The 19,894-nt window shown below is 30.8% G+C and overlaps 2 protein-coding genes across 4 annotated transcripts in view; one reads left to right on the top strand and one right to left on the bottom strand.

The window, feature by feature from the left end:
- The window catches only part of LOC127701157 (cytoplasmic dynein 1 light intermediate chain 2-like), a 722,868-nt gene that overhangs the window by 268,403 nt on the left and 434,571 nt on the right, over positions 1–19,894 (bottom strand). The window lies entirely within an intron of this gene.
- The window catches only part of LOC127701156 (b(0,+)-type amino acid transporter 1-like), a 33,634-nt gene continuing 21,113 nt past the window's right edge, over positions 7,374–19,894 (top strand). The window contains exons 1-3 of one of the 2 annotated variants that reach the window (XM_052204973.1): positions 7,374–7,462; positions 17,789–18,039; positions 19,683–19,784. In XM_052204973.1, the coding sequence (XP_052060933.1) occupies positions 17,829–18,039; positions 19,683–19,784 (313 nt within the window). In that variant the 5' untranslated portion in view covers positions 7,374–7,462; positions 17,789–17,828. Of the gene's footprint in view, positions 7,463–12,405; positions 12,556–17,788; positions 18,040–19,682; positions 19,785–19,894 lie in introns of those variants that run through there. The other variant, XM_052204972.1, reaches the window with a different exon arrangement.

The raw sequence follows: 19,894 nt of genomic DNA, 5'->3' as shown, positions 1-19,894 counted from the left end.
ATGTAAGGAAAATAGTCCAATTTTCTTCCGATTAGATAGTATTGTCTTCAGTGGCTGAACTAACCTATCTTTAGTCGATGAAAGATACAGTATCGTGCGACAAAAGATACAAAGTATACTTCTTATATTCAACTGTCTGTTTGGTTGCATTTTTATTTATAAAGTATCTTTACATTTCGATTTTCTTTAATCTAGAAGTCTATTAGTATTTGTATACGACAAACATTTCACTGCATAGTGCAAAATTTTGCAAAAGTGAAATAGTTTGTGAAAAATATATAAAGTAGTAGACTAGATCTTCTATACTTGCACAATATTATGATCTACTCCTGATTATAAGCTACACGTATTACAGCTTAAGGATAGTGATAATTATTTGGCTATACTTATAGGTCCTTTTTGGTTATCTAGCTACTCACGTATCCAGGTATTTATACATCCTTGGCTTTTAATCCAGGAAAGCGCTTCAGACTCATGACATATACAGTGTTATTTTTGATACACGTCTTATATAGTCTGACAAAGTTTAAACCTTGAGTGAGCTAGAGTAGAAACTATCTTATTTGATATAAAAAAATATATATTTGTTACTATATTTTCAGATATGTTTTGAGAATTAAATTTAAATCATAAAAATTGGTAGGATAAATCTTGTTATAAATAACAATAATAAAAAATCTAATATTTTCAACGCGAACATCTTACCCATTCCAATATTGACACTGGCATCAAACGTAGTATCATCGGCATCATCATCAGTCATGCCCGTCCGGTCAATTACCATAGAACTGTAAATATCATCTTCGTTTTCTGACACTATAATTTAAAAAACCATTCAATGTAGTTGTGAAATAGTACTACAAGTCGTCTAACTCGCTTTTTATAATAATTTGAACCAAAATCACCATTGTAGTCCATCAAAACTACCTAATGAAACTGGAAGATACATAATGTTCAGGAAGAGTATTTCGAGAAAAGGTGAAAAGTCCTAAGACGAATGGCGAAAGAAGTTGCTTCTCAATACCATTATTTTTCGCAAATACCATTCCTGAATATGTAATATCTTCTGTTTGATAACACAGAATATCGTTGTACATGATATATCTTCTGTTTGATAACACAGAAAATCGTTATACATGATATATCTTCTGTTTGATAACACAGAATATCGTTATACATGATATGTCTTCTGTTTGATAACACAGAATATCGTTATACATGATATGTCTTCTGTTTGATAACACAGAAAATCGTTATACATGATATATCTTCTGTTTGATAACACAGAATATCGTTATACATGATATGTCTTCTGTTTGATAACACCGAATATCGTTATACATGATATATCTTCTGTTTGATAACACCGAATATCGTTAAACATGATATATCTTCTGATTGAAAACACAGAATATCGTTATACATGATATATCTTCTGTTTGTTAAAACAGAATATCGTTATACATGATATATGTTCTGTTTGGTAGCACTGAATATCGTTAAACATGATATATATTCTGTTTGATAATAACGAATATCGTTATACATGATATATCTTCTGTTTGAAAACACAGAATATCGTTATACATGATATATCTCCTGTTTGATAAAACAGAATATCGTTATATTATACATGATATATATACTGTTGAAAATGCATATACGCTTCGGCAAATACCACGACGGCAGAAATAACGTTTTTTTCTTCTTATAAATATACAATATGTGTACATTGTAGGAAAATATAAAATTTATTTGTATGAGCTACAGGACGAAAAGCGAGGCTCGCCGAGCTTTTCTCCTGTTTCGTAGCGAGTACAAATACATTTTATAATTTCCGACAATGTACATATATTGTTTTTATCCTGAAATTTACACCCAACACTTAAAACTTTAGTTGTTAAAATATAAATCATTGTCTCTAATTTTTCAAAGAAATCGACATAGTTTAAACGCGGACCGCGATAAGGACCCCAAAATGAACTGGTACACAAAAAGAAATATCCACATTACCGCTTGCTCAACATGGAAGCGGGGTAACAGAAGACTTTATTTGTACAAGTACAAATAAAGCAAAAATTTATTTGTGTACCTGTTATTTGTACAATAGTTAGCTGATTGCAGGATAAAAGAAAATTCACGAAAAATCCACTAGTTCTCCAGTAATCAAAATCGACTATATTTTTATAAGGGGTTATTATTACTTTCATTTATATTTTCGGAAAGAAACAAAGAAATCTCTAGTCAGGAGAAAAATCAAGAGATCTGATTCAAATTAATGAAATATGGTCAATAAATATACTCATCGTAAATACCAGGCTTAAAATTGTGATATCAAGACGCGCGTTTCGTGTACAAAAGACTCATCAATGACGCTCGGATAAAAAAAGTATATGACCAAATAAAGTACAAAGTTCAGCATTGATGGCCCAAAATTCTAAAACGTTTTGTCAAATACAGCTAAGGTAATCTATCCCTGGTGTAGAAAATCCTTAGTATTTCGAAAAAATGTAAGTTAAGTAAAAATTTAATTTTTTATCATTATCATATCAATGAGAATTCATCGGAACACAGAAGTGCTGACTACTTGGCTGGTGATATTGGATTAACCATATGGTTGAAAGAAAAAGTAACGATGACGTATGAAACACTATGGATTCTTTGTATGCTAATCATCAACAAGAATTATGATCTATTTTAGAGGTTCTACAAAGCATCATTCATACAGATCTGTCGTAGCAATTTCTTCGGGACATATATAATTGAATATAAACAGATTATCACGTATTTCACCCTTTTGGAAATATATATAAAGAATTTAATAAAGTAACAGAGATACACGAGTTGAATAGCGGGTTCTACACTGGGGATTTATATAATTAAAAACGGCGTCGGACATCAATGAGTACGTTGAACAGGAAAAACACGAAACATGAAATGATTATGAATTTACGATGAACGAAAATAGATGGCAATCGTACTACTTATGAACAGCATAGTTTAATTTATGTCTTGTAGTTTTCCGTGTAAGTGAAGGTAAATTGGTGTAATATGGGCAGCAAGTAGTATCAAAAGGAAAATAAATTTAATTTAAGTATAATCTTTATGTAGACAATACTTACCTTCGTTTTCATCCGAGAATCCAATATTATCTATCGTTCCTACACCAGTGCTGACACCATCCCCAATTATCTTAGATGGGTTTTGGTCAATACTGCTGTCGATCATATCACCAGTTTTAACTGGTATAACCTTTACATTTCCCAGCGGGATGTCGACATTGTTTTGAATGTCATGAGTATGCACTGGAGAGTTTGAAGGATCTTGTATTGTATCGGTTAAGAGATATGCTTGTGATTCTGTCACAACACATAGACATATTCCAGATAGCAATATTTCACTTATTTTCATCTGTTAAAAGAATAGTGTAAAAATGATTCAACAAAAATATAAATAACTTGACTAATATAATTTCTATTTAAAAAAAATGGAAGATGTGATATGAGTTCTCTATGCATGGTCAACAAATCTGTGAGAGATTTGATCAGACCAAAGACAGGGTGTACCGAAAATAAAGTGAGAGAAAAAAAATAGCCATAAAAAAAAAAAATCTACAACGAAAGGTGTAATATTGTAGTAAATGCCTATCAAAGTGGAGTAGACTGTTCCCGTCATGTGTATCATCAAGCACGCTTAAGGCTTAATGTTTAAAAAGAATGTAAATAAATCATTTCGGAGCATGATACGTAAGTGGAACACAAAATGAAAAAAAAAAGCAGAACTATCAAAGGATATATATTTTAGTCGATTGTAGTCCGAACAACACGAAGTTCATAATTGTTTAAAAATTCATTTAAAAGCTAATAAATGATTTAGTGCCTTTTAAAGTATATTAGTTGTTCATACCTCTATATAGATGTTCATGTTTCAAAGATAAAAAAAAAAATCGTACTTGAAATTTAAAATTATTTAAAAAAATCAATAATTTGGATTCTAATATTATCTCATTTCAAACTTTCGTCCACCCAAATAATGAAATTTGTTTACGTTATATACGTAAAGCGATCTTTCGCATCTAAATAATATATTGTATTGAAAGTGTAGACTCCTTAAAAAACATGTCTCCTCTTAGTAAGATCAAATTCTGATCAATTAAAACTTACTTTGTATAATGCTAAGATGCTTCCTCGCTAATAACACGCAATACACTTTCTGCCTTTATATATAACCATGTGTTAGTCAAAATGACGTATATTGCATATCTGGAGAGTTGCCTTATTGCTGTTTGATTAGGGTCTAAAGGGTTCAACACCAAATTTATGAGTCAATACTTATAAGATTGAATAAAATTTAGAAAAAAATGTTTTTCATCACAAAAGTTCATTTTACTTAAAATGGATATTGTAGTGCCGCCTTTTAAATGCTTGTCAAAAGAGCCCAGCAAGTGACTCTTAAAATTCCATTCAGTGGGAGATAATATTTAATATATCACATTAAACTTGAAAAATTTTCGTTTATCACCTGTTGAATGTTCCCTAAACTTCCTAATCGGAAGTTTTGTTCTCAATAAAAATTGTAATTTTGTTTCTTTATTCGTGTTTACCACAAACTATGAAAATACTCTACCATAATAATGTGTACCACAACTATGAAACATACGTTACCATAATAAGTCAATGATCCTCCCAAATGCACTGATACAGAACGTAGGTGCATCAGACTTACTTTTAAAATACATTTCTTTTTGTGCAGTATTTTATGGACTTTGTAATAGTTGCCAGTAAAAAAAGACACACAATAAACAGAACAATAGAACTTTTCAAAGGTTTTACGAATGATGTTCATGTTGTGGGAAAAGATACAAGAGCGGATACATGTAAGATCGCCAGGAAATATTCAGTGGGCTTACTGTTGTGTTGCATTTCTAAATCAATGTGCTTCCGGAGCATATCTACCGGATTTTGTTGGGGTTTTGAAATACTTAGTCTTTAGTTTGTTATGTGGTGTTTTGTAGACTGATGTTTGTCTTTTTCGACGTATTTTCGTCGTTTTTTTTCCATCTTTTACCTCTCTTCGATTAATGAGTTTTGATTCTCCCTTTAGTTTCTTATTTACTTTGACATATGCATAACCACATAGCACACATCGTATATTGTTAGTAATAACTCCCATATAGCTAGACTCAAATCCTGGAGAAATCAAATCCGAAATATGGTACATTCAATCACAATTTATTTGGCTAATGTCCAGTGAAGATCATAACATATTAAATCGAGTATGTAATTTGATCAATGATATGAATATTGTCAGAAAAATTAATTTTAGAAACTTCGTAAATTACTTAATCTTGCTTATTAAAAGACACATTTGTAATGGGTACATTAATGATACTAATTTGTTTATCTAATTTCATACAATTGTAATTTTTATGTACATGTGTATGTATATGTCAGCCTCCGAGTCGGACAACACAGAATATCTTATTTAATATTAAGGATAGGATCACTGGTCTTTGTCAATGTGAAAAAAAAAAATATTAGAATGTTTTTTCCTTCATTTTTGTCTTTTCATTATATCCAAACCATTGTTATCAACAATTAACTTGATTATTCTGCATGTAATAGACATTATTGACAGCAAAGTATTGATTGAACTATTGAACTATTGTATATCGGTCATAGACGGGATTAAAAAGAAAACAGTCAATTTATTCCATGATCTATTTTAAAAAAATAACATTTTTTACTTTTAAATTATATGAATTTGTAAAGAATGATTTTAAGACATCCGTAGTTATTGTTTTCGACTATAGTTTATATTATCAGCAAACCAAATCAAACAATTATGTCGTTGATAAAAAGTCCTGCATTCTGATAAGTTTTGCGTCGGGATATATGTTTATTTGAATCAGTTTTGTTCTTTAAAAATGGTTTTTTTTCCCGACACAAGACAAGAATATAAAGATATCATTTTATTGGGACATTCCATTGTTTAATTAGAAGATATATGATCTATTTCAAGTTCGAAGAAGGAATAGTAGTGTAGAGTGTAAAAAAGTCCAATTTTTTTATTTTCCTCACAAAACTCAAATTACAATGATTGACCTCTTGCGATTCTTTTGAAATTGAAGTTTTTCATATTTGATTGACACCGCAATGTAGCGACTGGAGTCATCCCCCCTCATCTAATTCAAATCCTTTATATATAATTTTTCTTTTTTTAAAGAACGAAAATTGTCTTTTCTGACTATTATGTTTAATCATTTAGCATATAATATCTATCACCGTCTTTTGACAAACATTTTTTGAATGGAAAAATGGAGAATTTCCAATAGAGCTACACATTTGTATGTAAAAATAAGGAGATACTATATATGATTGCCAATGAGACAACTGTCCATCAGATACTATAGTATGTTAACATCTATAGAACACGGTATGGCTTTCAGCAATTAGCAAACCCATTCCGTATAGCTACCTTTAAAAGACCCCGGCATGAATAAATTTGAAAGAAATCAAAAAAAGAAAAAAAAGTTTGTAATGATCGAAATATTTGATGTAGTTCTGCTCATTCCTCATATCCATGAACGAACTATGTTAAGATAATTTTATGTTAAATATTTATTTTGCATTTCTAATTTTAGTAGTGATGTTCTAATAACCTAATTTGCTAATGACCCCAAATATTTAAATACACACTATTAAACCAAAATATTATGTTGAAATTCAAGAAGTGGTTAAATTTCTGTTGTAAATAATTATTCGCATGTGTAGTTTTTATGAATGCACTGCAGTAAAGACTAAAAGTGGGGCAATTACATATCTATGTGACCTGATACATGTATAAGTTTATGATGCAGTTTTTGTTCTTTAAATAGAAAATCCGATACGACATTTGGTTAAAATCTTTAAAATTATACTTATTTCCTTATAATGTACTGCTCTTCTGAGATACTCATGTAAACAAATAACATCTCATGCAGTGTTTTCCATGAATCATTGTGTTGACATTAGATAAATGTTATCTTGCGGAAGCAATGAGATATCGTGTTGGGACAACATATACTTATCTCTCAGTTTCAGCATAATACCGTTACTGCACCCTTTCGAAATGACATAATGATTTTATGTAGCCAGATATAGACATCATTTTATCAAAATTAACAAGAGCCCTAATCGAATTCCGAAACTCGGAGATTATTATTTTCCAGTTGATTAGAACTTTTAAAAAATATTGGATTTTACCTATTTATTTATATGACACGTCATTATTTTGTGGTATTGACTGCACTTTAATTTATAGAATAATTTTCAGTATGTTCTAATTATTGACTGCCAAAACCCACATTTCCTTGTGTTTATATGTCAAAATTCGGTAGCATTGTGTAGTATATATAAGTATGTAGAAAGTGTCTATAGTAAATATAATATATTGAGAGGAAGTATAAACACAATCATATACAGTAAGTGTGAATATAAGACTATGGCATGATTACGTTTGTAAAAGTCTATACCTATTATAGATTTGCATGTGATTCCCCATTTATGTATTCAAAAGTCTTAAAAATGTTGAAAGTCATACTTTTTTAATGACGATGAATTACACATAATGTTTTCATAAAAAATAAATACTTTAGTAAAGCAAAAATAACTAATAAAACAAAGAGAACCAAACATAACGATTCAATATCACGGTTGTTCTCAAATACTTTGGATACAGACGTCCGGCTGGGTTTTAAGAAACACCACCCCTCCCATTCACATATGGATTTTTGCGAAAATCCCTACCCATATATATATTTTATAGGAAAGTCAAAATACATTTATACATTTCCTATCATTAGGGCAAATATGCAATATGTGATATCTTAATTAGATGTTAACCACAGGGAATCATTCATATTATTAGATACAAAGATCAGAGTACACATTTTTTACAATCATCTTAACAGAAGTTGAACATTTTTTACCCTTTTTAATTTCTGCCTATTTTTATTACCGGTGTGAAATTGCACCCCATTGACATATTTGACATTCCAAAAAAAGTTCCCCATACAAGCGACACGTATGTGCATACTTTTAGGAAGAAGACTCCCAATCAACCCCACCCGAGTTCAATATACAAGTCTTAAAAAAGAATGTCACTGCGTGAATAATAAAAAAAACGACGAATAAAACTTCGCTATGAGAGTTCCGATCTATGTGAATTATAAATCTAGAAAGCAACGTATTCTCTCAAAACCATTAATATCCACGAGCTCAATGAATCATTCCACAATATGTTCTTGAAACTCATAAAACAAAAACTTTCAATTACATTTACATCGACAATAAGCAAAGGGGAATACAACTCGAAGACATTTCCGTAATTTGTTTGAATACTTTAAAAACTTTTACAATTAAAGTTACAATACAAAGGACAGTGACATACTACCACTCTACTTAACTAAGAATACACTACCTTCAATAATCGTAATAGAAAGAAATACATGTAATTAACAAGTATATTTCTAATGGAACGAATTTGCCGATTTTTTCTCGTATTAAGCACCTCCTCTTACGGGCATAAACTTTCTTAACTGCTAATAGCAAATGTATTTTGGATGCACTTTTGGATGTAAAATTCTATATTCAGTTGAATATTTTAGATTTCTGTACAGTCCCAAATATTCATACTAGGCATGTCTTTTTGTTAGTACTTTTCTGTGTTTTTTTGTTTGTTTGGGGGAAAGGGGCTTTTGATATCGAATCAACTACTACACATGTGCAGGTCTTTTGGTATTGATGATGTTTATATTGGGTAAGTGATCATTTCAAAATAAACCACGCCACGTTTGAAGTAGAGCCGTGTGTGAATGTGTCCATTGTTCTCGAAATGAAAGTATATGTCTAGAATAAGACATAACAAAAGATTTCTGCAGTTTCCAACTTGGATAAATTAATCAAGGAAATCTAATTGGAAAAACGACTTAATTCAGCCTCCGCGTATACTTCATGAGACGATGAATTTAAACACCACCATATCAGTGTGAACAAAAGAAAAGCTATAATAACTCTTATTTATTCAAACTGTTTTGAAGCAAACACACATTATATATCAATATCTAGAACTTCATTTATTCGGTTGAGAAAATGTTGGAGTATTTGTCTCGTTTAAGGGTACATTAGCTATATTTCTTCGTAAAAAGTGAGGCTAAATTTGATGTAATCTTTTAGTTTCTTACATGTATCGACATGAAGGTTTTACGTTTCTTCAATAAAACACTATAATCGACATAGTCGTACAATTTTGCATGCTTCTAAAATTTTAGTTACTATTCATTTAGTTCTTTTTTTAAGAAATAAATGACATAATAAAATATTTTAAAAATTGGTTATCCTTAAACAAAACTCGTTTGATATTCATAGGATAAGTCAAACATGTCTGCCTTTCTAAAATTTTACTTGAAATATGTAGTAACTAACAGTATTTATATTTAATGCTTTCATTAAACTTCCTGGCTGTGTTGATAAGAATTTGTCTTCTACTGAAACTAGCATAACACTGAATTGTATTTGTAATAGAATATTATAATGTAAAATGTTTTAAAGGATTATTAGCTACGAAGTCGACAAAAATCAAAATACGATTTTTTTGTTTCAAACATTTATAAAAGCGGAATTGTGAAATAATGTTTAGCTATTAGAAGTCAGTTTGGTTTACATTTGTCAAAAATAAGCTCAAAACATCGCTAATGTGTTGTAACGAAAACCGAGCGGTCGAGCCTTAGTGTAATGCTAGAAGAATATGTTTTTATAATGTCAGTCATACATAGGGATCAAAAGTTTACATCCAGTAACTCTTCCTTTGGTAGCGTGGTTCTCTGGAATTTTGTATACACCCTGGTATGGTTGGTTCCACTGGTAAGGTAATAACTCGGATATAAAGGGTAGATTAGGGTATAGGTTTTTGGCCCGTGAAAGTTTGTGGTTTTGTATGGTAACTCTCCGTATTGATGTTTGAATGAATAACAGACTCGTGAAATAAAATCAACTTATATTAACTTTAATATGCATTAAATATCCACAATACATATACATTTTAGATAACTTAACAGTGTTCAAATCCAATAAATAGACATTTTATCGACCTTCTTTCGTAAATAAAGAAAATGGACAGCGGAAAAATATAACCAGAAAGTTTACTAATTGTAATTTAGCAATCGGCAAATGGTAAAACTCAATAACAAAAGATTCGTTATAAAGTTTAACTTACGAAGTGGTTTTCTAGGTGTAACTTGTAGGAATTAACAAACCCACATTTTACGGACCTAGTGTCCTCGGACATGGTAATATGTCGTCTGCCTAGCTACTACTTGGTCTGGTAACTGGTATTTATTTACTTGTATTAAAATCGCCTGGAATTAGCGAGGGTTACTTGCCCAGGGTAAAATCGTGCTGAAGACTTATTTGAATTCTCCGCCGTATTTATACTTAGGTAAACCAACTTACCGATTTGGTTTATCATTTACCATTATGGAAATACCTAAATTACCAAAACCGGAACTGGTAACTGCTAAAATTGGCAAAACGTTATTGTACCTCAATTGATATATCGGGAAAGGTTGCATTTTCGAGTGATTTTTCTCATTCAGACCGATTTAACTTGAAAACGAGTTCATGGACCCCTCTTTTTTGAAAATGACTTTTGGCTTGATTATGTATGAAGATTATTTGTGGCAATTTTTATGAAAAAATCAACGATGAAATTTTTTTAAATCGGATAAATATACAGCAAAAAATGCCGTTCTTTGATTTAAATCATAAAAATGTGATAAAAATGATTAATTTCAAAAGAGTTGTTTCACAAATTCAAAGCACACTTATATAGAAAAGGTATTCTAGATGCTTTTGCAAAAATCCGCTTGCGTTTATCTTTTTAAACAAAAAAGTTAGGTATGTAAATAACCACAGTAAGGACTAGATTATCTAGACACTCCAATACGCATGAAACGCATTATGGCTCGGTTATATCCCCTTACTAACACTCATTTGTTTCATATTGGACTAATAAAGCATAATGAAGCATTTTGTATTTGAAGAAATTCAGTAAGATCTGCAAATTAATTGTTATCGTTTATCTAAGTTCTACTATTAAACTTGTCATTGGAAATAAAATATATAGAAAGACTGCCTACGTTCAGCATTTATGTTTCTACAAATTTGTCCTGGAAACATAAGAAAAAGTTTGTTTGGTCTTATTTTCAATATTTTTAACTTGCATATACCATTCAGAATTATATGGCGTTGATCACTGCGAAGTTTAACGGTCCGCTTGTTTAATTTTCCAATGTCCATGAATTCTTTTATCAATTGTGTGTTTTCTCTTGTTGCTAATATTTCATTTATCCGATTTCACATTACTATTCAGAGAAAATATTCAATTTTCGCGATCGTGGTCTATATAGAAAGGTTTATGCATATTTAGTTTATATTATTTATCATTGACATACATGAAAACTTAATTGTTTTGAAATTATATTGTCAACTAAAACGAAAAATGCAACTCATTGCGTTTTGAAGGACGCAAAGGTTGAATAAATATCTGTATCAAATTGAATCCTGTTACATAAATAAATATCTATCCTCTAAAATCTTAGTTGTTTAGTATATTGTAATTGACTTTAACCTTCAAGTTAGCTTTCGTGTAAGTATCTTGTTTATGTATTTTATATTTCAACAAATTAATGTAGGTTTTTATTCAATTTTGAATCTCCCTACATGTTTGTTAGACAGTAAATTGAAGTTATTCTTTCAGCTAATTTACAAGGAACAAGTATTCTTCTAATAATTATATGTGGTTACGGATAAATATGAAGAAAAAAATGTAATGTGTGGTCAGGTAGATTATTTGTTAACATGTATCAGATGTCACTAGCATTCATTTTCTGCACGAGTACTTTAAAACAAAAATGAAGAACCTCAGCTAAAACCTCAGCTAAAACCTCAGCTAATACGACATTTAAACCCGATCATCAGTATAAAATCTTTCAGTCGTAAACCAAACAATTGAAAATGATCAACATGACGTGAATATTAGTAAAAGGAAATGTTAGCTAGACAGCAACCCAACGTCATCAATAACAAAAACACATCTAAGTATTATTCCATCTTGAACATATGTGCAATATCTTACTGCCATATCCATTCCTAATTCACAAAAGAAGTAATGCATTTTATTATTCGAAAATTATGTTTAATTATTAATTTCATTTTCCTCGTGATATATTGAAATTAATGTACATTTACATCAATTGATGTAGTCATTTTGTGAACCGAACGGAACTTAAATGACATCCGAATTCCGTTGCGGTCGGTAACAAATGATTGTTCTTCCCTTAGGTGGATTTGAATCCCGTGGGGAAACTAGACCTGTGATGATTTTGTCTATTATATTATTTTGGTCATACAGCTCCTAAAGATTTTATCCTTCTTGGCTGCTCCAACTCTCGGCTCTTGCATGGGCGGTCCTTACAATTGTTGAATCCATTAACATGCATCGCATGCAGTAAAAATGGTACGTACGTTTTACCTTGATACCTGAATAACGCATACAAGTTTTTTTTAATTTTTGTCACAGTTTGAAACTTTCAGTTATATATGTTTTTCTGGATTTAAATATGGATAATTTATTTGTACACACAACGAATTCAAAACTATTTTCTAAAATTAAGTGAAGTTATATTTAGAACAAACAAACCTGTACATATTTATCATTGTATAGTGTATATGGACTCTGGTGACGGTTGTGTCATCGACAGCCATACCAATCCACTTTAACTTTTATGCTTACTATGGGCATATTTACTTTCTGTTGTCATTATTAATTATTTGACATACGTATTTCCTTTCACTCAAATGCAGGAGCGGGGGTATGCATAAGCACACTACATCTTGTTTTCTGTTTTTGGAGAGAGAGAAAAAAACTCACACGCTGATTTTAAAATCGAAGTTTCATAGAATAAAAATCAATAAAAACACGACGATTTTGTTCAGGGATTGCAAGAGCATCAAGTGGTAATTTTCATGTATTACAATTTTAAAATTTTAGATTATTGTGTACCATTGTCTTTTCCTTATATTTTTATTTGAATGATCATATACACACCCTGTCAACTTAAGGCTGTTTTATATACGTTGATCATAGGCGAGTTGAACATATGAACCGGAATAATGGACCTGATTTAAGTCCTATTTCTCGTTATGTTTGTTGATCTTTTATAGTATTATTATGTAAATTTGGTCTATTTTTGCATTATTTATATACTTTTTCCTTATGCCACAAAGTTTAAATAGACGTGAAACGAATAATGAAAATATTCTACGGGTTGTTTGCTGATTTAAGCTTTAGATTTTCTTTAACAACTACCTAAATTGTGAAAATGAATTCAATATTGACTATAGTCCATTTGACTTCTATAAATCTTCAGAAAATAATTCTTAAATATTCATTTTTACAAATAAACATTTTTTTTCTTGATGTATGTTAATGTATGATATATACGAACTCTGACTATGAATATAATAATTTTGGGCCAATAATCAAAAAAGTTACCCATTAGGTCTCTATGTTACTTCTATTTTTTTTATATAAAATACTTGATGGAGTAAGTATGAATAGTGTAACAGCCTTCCATTCAAAACAAAAACATTAGACATGTGCTTTGAATGTTTGTTTCATTGTACCATGTGACTTAACTCATTTAAATATCAAAGGATACTATACATGTCATGAAAAATGACCACCATATATTTTTTTTATAACTGGTTTAACAAGTTTAAAGCACATGTCTAATGTTGATGTTTTGAATTTAAGGCTGTTACACTATTCATAAAAAAAATAGAAGTAGCCTAGAGACCTAATGGGTAACTTTTTTTATTATTGGCCAAAAATTATGATATTTATAGTCAGAGTTCGTATATATCATACATTAACATACATCAAGAAAAAAAAGGTTATTTGTAAAAATGAATTTTTAAGAATTATTTTCTGAAGATTTATAGAAATCAAACCGACTATAACTTGTGCTTTTAAATCATAATTTAGTAGATATTGAAATAGTGTGTAGAAAGGAAGGTCAAAATTAATGGTCATTAAAATAATGGTGCTTAACATACCCCCTCCTTTAAATTTTTACATTTTTATATTCAGAAATAGCCATTTTCTACGACGTGAGATTGATAGTTAATGTCATTACGTTAGATGAATGACATTTTCGATTCTTCCAAAATGACGAAATGCATGCCGTGAATTAATATTGCAATCAATTAACCTTTTTGTTACTCTGAATTTATTTGATATACACATTAGAGTAGCCCGGGGGAGGGTTGGGTTGGGGGTGAGGGTTGCAATTAAACTTCAAATGGAACACTCAAAAATTTAAAGCATTAAACCCTGTTGAAAATGGGGTTTCTTAACTATAAATGATGGTAGACTGCCTAACGTCCAATGGCAAATATCACATGAAATTTCAGAACGATATCGTGTTAATGATATATGAGTATGCCCTGACACGCTATATCGAGTGTTTTACGTGCAAGCTAGCTCACAATTTATTAACCAGCAGAAAGATAAATTACCCTATTACAACTTATACAGCTCGTACTCCCAAATGCAGCGTGCTTCAAGCACACGTAGCAAATGCAAATTTTAAAGTCGTTGGTTTGAACTAGTTGGGAATCAAACCCATGAACTCTTGGCGCTATAGAACCAGCACGTTACCATGAGATCACCGAAACTTGAGAAAGATAGATATTTAGATACTAAGAATATCTAGCTCAATATACAGTTTCTGAATTAGCATTCATACTTATTGTATTTATTTTCCTTTTAAAGATTTTTGGAAAAACTAGGGACATCTATAATTCGGAACGGGCCTCTGAAAATGTGGAGTTTACAACTTTAATAGACAACACATGCTTTTTTCTGAATTCAAATTTAAATATTGTTTTTTTTTTCTTTTTCTTTAGGGAATTTGGTGCTATGATCTTCGATGGTTTATATTTTAAACCACCACATTTCTGTACTGGACAATTTAGTGCTGCACATATTGTTCAGGCAGGTGTCGAATGACCACTAGATTCTTTTTTGGGAGCTTTTTTTCTGTGTTGCCTACACTTTGATGTTTATCCTGTGTTTCCATTTATTCATGAAAAATCATTCATTTTAGTTTTCACAAAAATTCACAAAAATTCTTTCAACACGATTTTTTTATTTAGGGGCCAGCTGAGGCCCACCTCCGGGTGCGGGATTTTCTCGCTCCATTGAAGACCCATTGGTGGCCTTCGGCTGTTATCTGCTCTTTGGTCGGGTTGTTGTCTCTTTGACATATTCCCCATTTCCATTCTCAATTTTATTTGTACGAGACATTTGTTATATTTTAGTTTGTTGCAAATCTTATTTAAGAAGTAAAATTCTGCATGTAAGGTATTATGAATAGTTAGTCTGATTTGTGTCACAGTGGAGGTTTGAAAGTTCTGTTTAGACCTTTTGGTTTTCATGCTCTCAAGCGTTTGATATTTTTGGCTTATATATGTGACTGACATGTTACTGTTTTAATAGAATAGGGAATGGGAAAGGGGAATTAGTCAAAGAGACAACAACCCGACCAAACAGCTGAAAACAGCCCAAGGCCTACAATGGGTCTTCAATGCAGAGAGAAAATCCAGCAACTGGAGGAGGGATTCATCTAGCTTCTAAACAATAATGTATACTAGTTCAGCGAAATGGACGCCACGCTAAACTCCGAAACATAAAAATCAAACAAAATTTTAAAATACACAAAGGCTAGAGGTTCCTGATTTGGGACAGGCACATAAATGCGGCGGGGTTAAACATGTTTTGTGCGATCTCATCCCTTCCCCTATACCTCTGGCCAATGTGGAATAAAAAAAAACACACAGCAAAACACACAGTAAAACTCAGTTTAAAAGAAGTCCGAGTCCGATGTTAGAATAGAAAGCTACAATTTGAGCAGACTTATTATAGTTTGTAAGGATGGTATAGGGAACACAATTCTATGAACAAAAAGAAAATATGATGTTGTACTTTTTAAATGAAATGTGTGAAGATAGCTTTAAATTTATTGAATACTGACTTGAAATAAAAGGAAAATGATAATGTTATTATCTTTTAACTCACCCAACCCTTTAGGTTCATGTATAATCTTATATTATTACTCATCCGTCCGTAAACTTTTGTTTAAAAATCCTCTCCTGAAACCACAAAGCCAAATGTTTTGAAACTTGGCACTGATGTTGTATGGTATGCTCTCTACCAACAATCTTCTTTTTGATCCCGAATAATAAAAAAAGTCCACCAAAGCTAAAAGTACACCAAAGGTATAAACCGCAGTTATTCAGTTTATATCTCAAAAACAAAAGAAGTTAAAGCAAAACTGACATATGTAAATATGTTCAACATGTCAAGAAATACCTACTCTGAAATTTTCAGAAGAAAAAAAAATGACAATCCAATTATGGAGTTATTACCCCCGAAAGTTCGAAAATTCAGCAGTTTTTGATTATCATCTTGAAAATTATTACAGACAGAGTGAACTTTAAATAAAAAAGAAAAGCAAGACAAGATCTTCAAATAAGTCAACATAGGATAAATCGTCAATCGAGTTATTGTCTGTAAATAACCATTGTTGATCACGCCTCTTTGGCTAACTTTTTTTTCATCCTTTTTTAAGCTTTTTGCAAAAACAATAGACTAAGTACATAGAGAAAAAACTGTAAGCAGCAAACATTATCAGCAAAATAAGATATACAAATAACTCCACATGAATGAAATCGACAATTCACCCATATTGCAATTCAATAACAGTATACCCATTTTTTGTTGTGTGTGTGCTTTTTTTTCTTGCTATTTTCTTCAAAATTATAATAGTCGGAGAGAAACTGCAACAACTAAAAATGAGCAGTTGAATTAGTTCTTCATATAAGTGAACATAAACGAAAGCGAAAGGTCACTCATTGCAGAAGTTATTGTTCTTTAAAAATGACAAGGTTTACCCATAATTGGCTATTTTGCAATTACTAGTATCTTGAAAAGTTGTTGTTCTTTAAAAATGACAAGGTTTCCCATTATTGTCGATTTTGCAATTACTAGTATCTTGAAAACTTTGAGAGAGAGAGAGAGAGAGAGAGAGAGAGAGAGAGAGAGAGAGAGAGATTGTAAACATCAAGACTATAGATCTACAAGAAAATAAATCCTTATGGGGTTATTGTCCTTAAATAACTTGACCTTAAATCACCTCGGCTCATTCTTCTTGGAGTTTATGCTATTCGTTGTACATAAACAAATGATTTAGGATAGTGCAAGGTTAAAGTATACAGGTAGATATTTTTTGAGGTGTGTTCACTGTATCAATCTGATGGAACTAAGTTTCGTTGTTAAATTGAATACATTAAACGTTTAAGTATATGCAGGAGAATGATATATAATCCCTTTCTTCATGATAACGTACGAGCGTTAGCGAATATATATTCCAAATAGAAGGTGTGTTTGCTGTTATTTTCGTTTAAACTGACAAGGTATGTTCTTTTATTGGAATAATGATTGGCTGTTGTTCATTTTACTTGGTTTGTTGAAGGAAATATCTATTCCTCCATCGAATTAACTGTTTCTTTTTGGTTCGATTAAAGTAATGATATATCTATAATAGATATTATTTTCGTTTATCTCTTTTAAGGTCTCATGGATGAAATGTTAGATATTTATTTTGAATGATATCATTTTACTGCAGAATATTCTTTCCCGAAGTCAACTGCAGAAACTGAAAAATCATGCCGTATGATGCTAAAAATGGTAAAACAAACAATGAGATCCGCAACGGAAACAGAACAGAAAAGTACAAGTATGATCAGTTTGCTGTTGATGATAATGATACTGACCAAAATGCAAGCCTTGATAGCGATAAAACGGATACTGGTGTCAAAATGGAGAGAAGTCTGGGTCTTATCAGCGGGACAGCTATAATATCAGGCACTATGATAGGTACGATTTTACTTAATCTTTTTGAAATTCATTTTGGGTAATAGTAAATAAATATGACCATGCATACAGTTATTCTAGGAGGAATATGTATTTTGATTAGTTATATTCCTAATGGATAAAATGTCCTTTTATCCCTCTTTGTAATGAAAGCTACACGCACTAGTATATAAGATGAATTAAAGTCTAGGAAATACAAGAAAGTTTGTTCAAGAAGCATTTCATAGACTGTTGTTTGAGAAAACACAAGACCTCTTCTCTCTTTATTTACGCTTGAGGTGACATTTAATCGTTCAACTGCATTTTGTATTATTAAATGTATATAAAACAGGTTAATTATGTATTCTATCGTGCATTTTCCTAAAAATTCTATGTATTCAATATTATCAATAATATCACCTGTTATGTACGATATTACTCTGGCAACTACCGAATATATATAATTCTCATTTGCTTCATACATATTACGAGATAACGGACATCTTGGATTTCAGATGGAAATAAAACATAGAAAAAATATGAAAACCATCATATCATATTCTACGCAAAAGTGTCTCGTCAGTCAGTGCACCAGTTTAAAAAAACAAGCTGTTTATATGTACATTTTGTATTTCGAAAATGTCAAATATAAAACTATTATCAACAGGGGATAATAGTTTTACTGTCTTCTAGAGGAAACTACATATATTTCCCTTAGGTTCATATAGTGCCGAGTCCATCCTGAAATTCAGATTGGCATCCACATCTAAAACTTTATGTAGGACCATATCATCGTTATTCATCCAAAACGTTAATCCAACATGTGAAACATTTTCAAAAAGAATCTGTTAAGATGTTTTAGATATGATTTTGTTTTAACTTATTCCACAGTTCCAGCAATCTTGGAACTCAATTCATCAAAAATGCAAGTTTAGATTGTATAAGATCATCTAGGGGTCACGCGTGCAAATAAAAACGCTGAAATTCTAATTAAAATAAATTTTGAAAATTTCTTGTAAGTTAAGTCTCATTTATCATTTAATGAAAGTGAAAAACATTACTACGGATGTCGCACACGAAGTGGTGGCAATCGCTCTTATGACCATGAACAGGGGAGCTTGAAATACAGGTTGACACAATCAGCAGCAGCAATGGGACAATTTTACATAAATATTTTGAAATTGTCTGTATGACTGCGTAAATTGTCAACATCAACAAAATATTATTACGTTTTTGCTATATTTTAGATTTTTTTCCCATTGCCTATAGAATATCTAAAACACAATTTGTTTATAATATTTTATTAAGAATTGCTTTTTTGTAATGTTGACATTTGTTATTTGTTTTTGAATCTTTCAAGCATATCAAAGAGAAATAAATAAATGCTATTTCGAGTATTAGTCATCTACATCAAAAGTAGATCTTATTACAGTAATATTTATCATAATAATAATAAAATCATTTCCTATTATCACTTATATGCGTGGGAAGATCTTTTCTTCTGTTACTAAGCCTATCTCATTATTTTTTAATATTGCAGTAAAAGTTTTTGTTTCTTTATCATGAATATGCATTGGCTACCAATGTTCATTTGAAATAAAAAAAAATCTTGAATATCAAAAACACTAAATGGTATTTATTGAAGTATATACAATTTGTAATTACAGGTTCTGGTATATTTGTATCTCCTAGGGGAGTTCTGTACGGAGCAGGTTCAGTGGGAATGAGTATGGTGATTTGGCTTGCTTGTGGAATATTGTCTATGTTCGGTAAGATTTTTGTTGTCGTTGCTTTAATATTCATATTGTCACAAGGTTATTTATTATTTATACTTCTGTCATGTTTTTGTGTCGTTTGTTTTGATGATAGATACACATTC

This window comes from Mytilus californianus, unplaced genomic scaffold (genome assembly GCF_021869535.1).
Source record: "Mytilus californianus isolate M0D057914Y unplaced genomic scaffold, xbMytCali1.0.p SCAF_5, whole genome shotgun sequence".
NCBI classification, from domain to species: Eukaryota; Metazoa; Mollusca; class Bivalvia; order Mytilida; family Mytilidae; genus Mytilus; species Mytilus californianus.
Note: the sequence above shows the minus strand (reverse complement) of the source record. Positions and strands in the feature narration are given on the sequence as shown.